Source organism: Cricetulus griseus, chromosome 4, assembly GCF_003668045.3.
Source record: "Cricetulus griseus strain 17A/GY chromosome 4, alternate assembly CriGri-PICRH-1.0, whole genome shotgun sequence".
NCBI lineage: Eukaryota > Metazoa > Chordata > Mammalia > Rodentia > Cricetidae > Cricetulus > Cricetulus griseus.
Window position 1 is genome coordinate 195,936,347 of NC_048597.1, and position 9,259 is coordinate 195,945,605.

The 9,259-nt window shown below is 41.1% G+C and overlaps 1 protein-coding gene across 4 annotated transcripts in view; it reads right to left on the reverse strand.

The window, feature by feature from the left end:
* Positions 1-8,348, reverse strand: part of LOC100751546 (inhibitor of Bruton tyrosine kinase) — a 61,806-nt gene extending 53,458 nt beyond the window's left edge. For 3 of the 4 annotated variants that reach the window (XM_027411027.2, XM_027411026.2, XM_027411024.2), the window contains exons 1-2: positions 8,143-8,347; positions 1,822-2,502 (exon numbers count right to left, since the gene is read on the reverse strand). In XM_027411027.2, coding sequence (XP_027266828.1) covers positions 1,822-2,145 — 324 coding nt within the window. In that variant the 5' untranslated portion in view covers positions 2,146-2,502; positions 8,143-8,347. Of the gene's footprint in view, positions 1-1,821; positions 2,503-8,142 lie in introns of all 4 variants that reach the window. The other variant, XM_027411025.2, reaches the window with a different exon arrangement.
* Between the last annotated feature and the right edge of the window lie 911 nt (positions 8,349-9,259).

Here is a 9,259-nt window from a genome sequence, read left to right on the forward strand (position 1 = left end):
CAATGATAATTTGTCATCTTTTAAACTCGAAGATACTTTAAATTTTTCAGCAGAATGATGTTAGACTGGAGTAGCTTTCACAGTGGATTTCATTGTAAGCAAGCAGAAGCCCAACATAAACAGAGAAAAACTGAAGACCTGACCAGTCACCAGCACCAATTAACCTCTAATGAGGTCTCCACTCTGCACATGCACCAAAACAGCTCTCCAAGCCTCTGGGGGAGAGGTATAAATAGGGTACTAGAGGTGGAAACCTGAGTCTTGAGAATCCTGGGCAGTATTCTGCCCCTAAGCTACATCTCCACACTGAACCTCTCTGGTATCAGGTGCTGTCCAATTCATGAATCATTCTTTTTTCAAACAAATTCTTTCCAAGGTTTCTTCTGACACTAACATACAGCGCACATAACATACTGTGCACACAACATAAAATTGCACAACAGCTCATTATTATATGTTGGGAGCTTTGATGTATATTTGAAATTTTACATAAAACATATAAGTAAATAAGATCTATGGTACTTTAAATCTAAAGATGAGTTATAACAGTAACAGTATCAAACACATATAAACTTCTCTTAGAAAATGCAACATGAAATAGATTAAGAAAATCACATGCCTAAACTCCAGCTACAGAAGCAGATCAGTGTGCCTTGCTCTGCCATCATTAGAGAAGTTTCCTCCTGCAGTAGATAGAAATAAATACAAAGACCCACAGCCAGACAATATGCAGAGAGTGAGAGGTCTTGGAACACTCAGCCCTAAATGGGATAGATCCATCAAATCCCTCCCCTCGGGGTTCAGGAAATCCTGTGGAAGAGGAGGTGAAAAGAATGTCAGAGCCAGAGAAGACAGAGGACACCAAGGAACCATGACCTTCTAGACAACAGGACTGAAATACATCTGAACTCACAAAGACTGGGGCAACGTGCACTGAGCCTGCAACACTCAATACCAGAGGGGGTCCAGAGCTGAAAGGAGGAGTAGACACATGCCCCCACCCCTAACCCAGAAGCTATACTCCAATTGACAACCACCTGCAAATTTAGTTTTCTCCAAGGGAGTCTCACTGGGGAAAGAAACTACTCCTAAGTGCAGGCTATGCGTCCAGCAGATAGCCAAAAGAAAATAAACTCAATGGCAACACTGGAGATTCTTTGTCTTATAATGTTATATCCAAACATTTTTTTTTTAAATTTTACCTATTCTTTACTTTTATTTATCTTATATTTTTTCTATCTTTTTACTCTACAGGTCCTTTATGTATATAATATGGATTACAGTTTAGCAATTTTTTATGGGACTCCTGAGTGTGGAAACCAGTAGTTCTCTGTTTCTTGTGCCTTTTCTTGGGCTCTTTTCCTTCAATTTGTTCTGTTCAATTGCAATGTGTTAGTTTTTGTTTTATCTTATTATACTTCATTTTATTATTATCCTAGAAAAGCCTGCTTGCTTTCTTTCTTTCTTCCTTCCTTCCTTCTTTTTTGGTATTTTTTTCAAGGCAGGGCCTCACTGTATAGCTTTGGCTATCCTAGAACTCACAATGTAGACCAGGTTGGCCTCAAACTCAGAGATCTGCCTAGGTGCTTTTGTCTCCCAAGTGCTGGTAATAAAGGCATTAACCTAGATTAAAGGTGTGGCTTGTTTACTTTCTAATCAGAGACAGAAAGGAAGTGGATCTGGATGGAAGTGGAGATGGGGAGGAGGTAGGAGGAAAAGAAAAAAAAAGTTTGTGTGTGTGTAGAGAGAGAGAGTACATTTTCAATAAAAAGGAAAAAGAAAAGAAAAGTGAATGTCAGTTTTAGATAAACTGACACTTACCTTCAACAGAGACCAAGTGCAATCAATATGTCCATAAAAAATGCTCCTGTGCAATGCTGTCCAGCCTGACTCCTTGTCTTTCACCAGCAAATCCACTCCTTTCTCAATAAGCCAATCTAACACTCCTTTCTTCCCACAGGAGGAGACCAGGTGCAGGGCATTCCTACCAAAGGCATCCTTGACAGTTGCAGCATTGTGACAGTGACTGGAGAGGAAGGCCTTGATCTGGTTCTCACTCCCCTTTGTTACCACAGAAAGGACATCCAAAGCATGCTTCAGCGATCGGCATTTTGATGTGCAGTCAGGGGTGGCAGAATCCATCATAATTGCTTTTGTATTGCTTACTCCTTCAGAAGAGTCACTGAAGTGAATTTTAAAAATGAAAAAGATAGGACCCAAAGATAATATTCAGAAGAATTACCAAGAAGATATGACCCTTTGGGGTATTTAAATAGTCACAACAATTATATAAAACTATATATCTTTGTATAATCTTTTGGCACTTCAATCAAAAAGTTATAAATAGTTCTATAAAGTTCATATCAAATACAAGTTCTTCATTTAAAAAAAAATCCCAGTTTAGAAATTATTCCTAGAGTCAAGCACCAAGGGGGAGTGAGGAGGGGAACTCCCCCTCCACACCGTCTGAGCCTTTCAAATATCCATAATTGCGAGGGTGACCTGTAAGAAAACAAAGGAAAAGCGAAATTACAAATCTAACTCTCTTGAAGTACTTTACAATGTAAATAGCTCCACATCTAAATGCCTTTCATTCATTAAAAAAAAAAAAAAGGCTATTAACCTTTCTATGTTGGTCTCTTTCACTGCCTCCTCTACCTTTAAACTCTATAAGCTACATCCCCAGAAGCTACAAACACTTTCACATCTATTATCTTCAAGAGAATGTCTTCCAACGGGCCACCCCCAAAAACTACATCATAACCATTACCAAAACAACCCATTACTCTGGTTTACTTCATGGCAGACAATGTGTCTGCTCACCTGAATGGCCTCTTGTCATTGGGGGAAATAATTAAACTAAGAGTATCAGAAAAACTGAAAAGCTATCTGGAAAAAATAATTTTTGACACTTTATACCTATATTAATATAAACTCTAGATGGTTTACAAAGACAAAAATGCAGCCATGAAAACATACAAATTAGTTTATAATCACCATGCACAGAAAGTGTGATCTGAAATCTCAAAGTATAAAATGATGATGAGATTCAATACAACTAGTAAAACTATATAAAATGTTAAAGACAAAAAAAAAGGAAAATCTTCCTTCCCTAATACATAGTATGTAAACCTTTCCTTTGTAGGGTGAAAACCTTTCCTTGCTATCTATTCTTTGGGAACAAAAACAAAAACAAAAAACAAAAAACAAACAAACAAAACAGTTACAAGACTCTTTAGAGTGAGGCACAAGTGCACTGTGTGTACAGTGGAAACCAGTATATTAGATACAAATATCGAAGAGTCTAGATATGTTATTTCCATACCCACCTGAAACCCCAATCAAAGTCAGAAGTCTTACATGGAACTGGCTTTCTGACACTGACTATTCTGATGAGAGCAATGAACTACTTGAATTCTAATTCTAACTCCAGGTCTGTTTCTGCAAACCTATACAGTTTTTAATTGAACACACTCCCACAAAAACAAAACAAACAAACAAACAAACAAAAAACCCACCTACTTCAAAAATCTTAGTTTGAAACTAAAAGAAAAGAATAAAAGTCTTTGGCATTTAAATGGCACCAAGAAAAAGGAACCAATGCCTTCAGTAGTTTAAAATGCTAAAACTAGGACTGGTGAGATGGCTCAGTAGTTAAGAGCACTGACTGCTCTTCCAGAGGTCCTGAGTTCAATTCCCAGCAACCACATGGTGGCTCACAACCACCTGTAATGAGATCTGGTACCCTCTTCTGGCCCGCAGAATACTTCATAGGTAATAAATAAGTCTTTTTAAAAAATGTTAAAACTAAAAGCACAATATATAGCAAAATAGTCAACTCATTAATTTTGTTCTTCCAAAGCTCTAAAACCCACCCCACTCTTGCATGTTCCACATCAGGGTGGGTTAGATATTAGAGAGCATTTTGTGCTTGAAGTGGACATTTCACCAAATCCTAAAATGGCAAGGCTCCTGGCTTCGGTGATGGGCTAATTAAAAAAAAAAAAAAAAAAAAGTAAGGGAATCAGAAACAAACATAGCAAGCTATACTGGTTTGAATGGGAATGGCCCACATATTTGTATTTTTTTAATAATTGGTCCCCAGTTGGTGGACCCATTTTGGGAAAGATTATGAGGTGTGCCTCAGAAAAGACATGTAACTGGGAACCAGTTTATAAGTTTCAAAAGACTCTAGCCACTCCCACTGTCTCTCTCTGCCTCCTACTTGCAGATAAAGATGTGAGCTAGCTCTCAGCTATTCTTCCCACCATGCTTTTGCTCTGCCATGATAATAGACTCTAACCCTCTGAAACTATCACCTCAAATAAACCTCTTCTTTTACAAGTTGTATTGGTCATGATGTCTTATCACAGTAGTAAATAATGCACAAACAAATTACAAATCAAACTTTGTCTTATACATGACATACATATGAAATGCTGAAGAGAAACTGAGCTGGCAAAGCATAGCTAGCCAGCTTAGCTACTGGCAATGGTTCAACCCCAATGACTGTCCCACCACAAAGATTTTAGCCAGTCAACATTGAGTCCTGAACAACGGTTCACTGGCCTTATATCCATCAATAATTAAGAGTATAATTATATTTTTTAACTAATCTAATCACCTACTCCCTTAATATATCCCAAACAAAAGAAAGCGGAAAAACAAGCAAACAAACAAAAAAACAATGTCTCACATGTTAAAAACAGCTTTAACTAACAGTTAAATCAACAATCTTACCCATCTGAACTTTGTGAACTACAACAACCAGTCTGACAAGATATGTTCACTGTTGTAATAGTGGCACACATGTTATGGAGTAAACACTTTCTGATTGGACTTATTGCTTGTTTCATAAGACGGAGCTCATATGTGGCACCACTAATGGGGCCAATTAATGGTTGGGTAGGTCATAGGCCCTAGCAGAGAATCTACTACTATTATTCTGCTAAATGAGAATAACATTTAACCGACTTCTAAGGACTTCTCATTATATCCATAGATCACTGCATCTCTCAACCTTCATCACAGCATCTTTTAGTAGTAGATAGTGATGAACACAGAGAGCCACGGGGCAGGTCAGCATGCAGCATTTAAGAGACTGTGGAATGTTCACTTCCAAATGAGGTTTCTGGATCATCTTCCCAAGGCTCAGGGAGCATTGTGGATGACTAGATAAAATAATTTAAGAGCCAGAGGAAGTATACAGCAAAACAGTGATTTTCTGAACACAACATGATGGTTGCACATATGAACTCATAGCCACTGTGACTGCATGAACATGATAAAGCCAGACAAAATCCTAGCATGGGGCAGGGAGGCAATCATGAAGTCACTTCCCTAGCTGAGGAGCTACTAATAATTGATGGCTGATAGGAGAAAGTCACTTTCATCAGGGGTGTGGCTCCTGAGAGGCTACCCATGCTCCAGTAGATGGCCTTACACCCATACACATACAGGCAGCATTAAGTGGCCTAAGTGAGTTTGTTTGTTTGTTTGTTTTTAAGATATTAAAATGGAAGAGAACAGTGGTGAGAAGGAACTGGAGGGGAAGAAATGGAAAGTAGGTTTAATCAAAAGACCCTATATGCATGTAAGAAATTCTCAAACAAGAAAAAAAATACCGTTGGAAGCCCAGGTAGAGTTTCAGATGGGCACAGGTATTTGTGGTGGTATGAATGATAATGCCCCCAAAAGATCCAATGTTTAATGTCTGGTCCTCACTTAGTTGAACAGAGTTAGGGTGTGGCTATGTTGGGAAAGTGTGGCCTTGTTAGAGGTATGTCATTGGGGGTGGGCTTTGAAGTTTCAAAAGCCCACACTAGGCCCAGTCTCAGTGTCTCTGTCTCTCTGCCTCTATTTGGAGGATCAGACTTGAGCTCTGAACTACTGCTACAGAGCCATGCCAGCATGCCTGCTGCCAATGCTCCTTGTCAAAATATCAAGGACTAACCCTGAAACTGTAAGCACGCTAATAACAATTCAATATTGTCTATAAGTCACTTTGGACATGGTGTTTCACAATAGCAGAACAGTAACTAAGACTGTGTAATAGAATACACAATGCTCAGATTCTGAATTCAGAACACCCAAGCTAGTTAAGGCAAGTACATAACTACCTAAGGACCCTGAACATACCACTTACTTTCTCTAAGTTTCAATATTTTCACTTGTAAAAAGGAGATTTAAAGGTATCTCTTGACCTGTTCTAAGACATCTTGGTAAATAAGTCAGAAAACATCTATACTATATTAGGACCCTTTCTTTTTGAAATACTTGTCAACCAAATCTTTAAAAGGCTACGTTTCAGTGCTTATAAAATAGTATCTACCATCTTTTGAACTTTCATATGGACATGTACATACAGAGCTTTACCTAAAGTAACGAAGTCTCATTTCAACCCTACTAGTGACTATAAATATGACTACCTTACCATGAGGAAACAAGTAGCCTACCTAAAAATCATACAGAGAGAGGAGTGCCCTGGATGGCACTTGTTAAACAACTGGCTCTCAGACAACATTTAGGAATGTCAATAGGATATAACACTGTGTAGTCAAGAAAAACTGTCCTTGGGGTTGCTACACCTAGAACCATAGACAAGTGACTCGAGGTCCCTATTCCTCCATTTCTTCCTTTGTGAGCTACTGACAATGACCTCCCTTGGAGATACATGCCTTGCTGACATGTGTCCTTGCAGGATGGGAGGGAAGCACGTTATACTTCCTCTTAATTTTCACAATCAGTAAGCAGGACTGTTTTCACTGAGCTCTTTAACACCAAAACACCTCCCCTGTACACCTGTATCTTTATTAATGTAAGTGCTACAAGCTGCAGATTACAAGTCATAATCAGAGAAAAGTTTTTATAAACCTAAACACATTTTTAAAAATAAGCACTTACAATGGTTTAAATAATTTAGTTCTATTGATACTGTAATTCATATCGTTCTCAAATATTCTCTGTGTAAAAGACCTAGAAACTTAGTTTAGGTCAGTATCTATCTCGTTTTCATAAAAGAAAATCTGCCCAAAATTTAGGGGGCAATAAGTGCATCCGGATGTGGCAAAGCAGTAGTCCCCCGTAATAAGAAACTAATTTGTGTCACTGAAAGTAACAAGTCATACCGACATCCTTTAGTAAGTACACTCATTCAGTCTAGAAGTTTACAATCCAGAAGCATCTTGAAAGTTAAGAAGGAAGTGAAATCATCACACAAAAATTAGCATACCGAAAGTCCTTCAAAAAAGTTTTATTAAAAGTGAAAACCAACATAGCCAACCTTTTTCTTCAAACTGCGATATGACTAAAGTTTTGCAAACACTTTTTTAGAAAACACGTTTAAAAAAAAAAAAGTTCTGTCTCCACATTTACCATGAAGTAGGTCTAACACAATAAAAAACAAATCAAAATATTTCAACAAGGAAGTGAGGCACTGACCAAAAATGCCTGCGAATTTGCATTAGGGAGGTAGCAACACTATTTAAAAACGAAAAAAAAAAAATGTAATCTTTTAAGGCACCACCACTCTTTTCAGTATGTCTGACGAATTTCTTCAAATGTCTTACTTCGAGGTAAAAGAACAGGGCTACTCAGCATTTGCTTGTTGCAAAACATCCCCTCTGGCTAACACAACTCAAGTTTTACGACTAAGTTGGAACATCAGATAATCAAGTCAAACCTGGCCTTAGGTATGGGGTTGGCCACTTCCCCTCTGAACTAACATTCCCTTGCAACCTGATAGCTACGAGCCAAAGGCCTCTTTATCCTATCTCTGCACAACAGACACAGTCCCTCTCCACCCAGCAGTAAATCTTTCTGCAAACTCAGCAAGGTCCACCTGAGCTCAGACTTTGTAAACTCCACTAAGGGTTTAGGGGACAAGGGAGCCTCTAGGAAGTGACGCCAGACAACTCTCGGAACTAGAAGTGCAACGTCGCTGGAGGGCGTGTCGGGCAGCCGGGCGACGTAGCACTTCGCGGGACCAGGCCATTCATTAGCTGGAGGGGGCGGCGGGGCTGCGCTCCCGGGCCACTCGCCCGTGCCACGCGGCGCGGAGCTCGAAGCCACCCCTCCGCGAGTCCCCTCCCCGGGCCCTGCTCCCCCGCCGGGCTGGCAGGACGCCGTCGCCTCCTCCCTCACCAGTCGCTAGATGAAGGTGCGCCGGGGGTCTCCGCTGGGAAAGCGCGCGGCCGCGCAGGGACTCATCTTCAGTGAAGGCGACAGGGGACAACGAAGGACGCCAGGAACCGGGCTGCCCGAGTCGGCTCCGGAGGCGGCTGCAGCGACAGCCGCGAATGCCGGCGCCGGGACGGGGTTCGGGGACCTGGGCTAGAGCGGGCGGGACTCGGGAACAAGGCAGGCGCTGATTGGCTGGAGTTCGTGTATACCCCACGGTGATTGGTCGGGGCCTGCCCACAAGGCCTAGCGTGGCAGCACCTCAGCTGTGGCCTTCCCCTAGAGTCCCAGAGGAACTTGACCCTGCCGGCCTTGGGGCTGTAGACACTGGCTTGCCGCCTTGCACCCAGAACCAGCAGTGTCCCTCTTGGTGCCAGATGTCATCCTAGTAGATCTGTCTCCCGGCAGGTCAAGACTCGGAAGGGAGAATACGGCCGGGACGGAGAAAACAAGAAGCTGGCTGGATACCCAAGCAGCCGTCACCACTCAGTGAAAGCATAGGCATCTTAGCAAAGTGGGGTGACTGGGAAACCAGAGGTGTCCTCTCCCCAAGAGTCAGCCCTGCTGCTCTGTGAGCCCCTGATGTACCCGGATTGTCTGAGTGTCACTCCCTTTGTCAGAAAGCACTATAGCATTTTCAGATTCCCCACTGTTCGATCAGCTGCTGACTTAGGTCACATCACTCATCACTCGGTACCTGAGGCAAGGCTTGCAATAGGTTTTCTCCCTTTAACTCTAAATCTAAAGGCCATTTTAAAAGTTGAAAACTGTTACGGAGAAAAGCAAGCCAATAATCAGTCCAGTATGGGAAACACACTGCTGCTGCTGAAGTCTGATACAGAGGCGCTTAAGTAAATAAGTATTCAGGGAGGAGTAGCATGACTCAGAGAAGAAAAAAAAGAAAAAAAGAAAAACAGCGCTAGGATCCTGGAGTTGGTTGAACCTCTCTGTCATGTTTGTGTTACTATATGAGCCACTAGCACTCTTAATCTAATAAACAGAGTTAAACTCGGTATCTTCTTATGCTGGTTCAGCCTGATTACCTGTTTTGTAGACTTTGTAGAACATTAAGTTGCTAGTG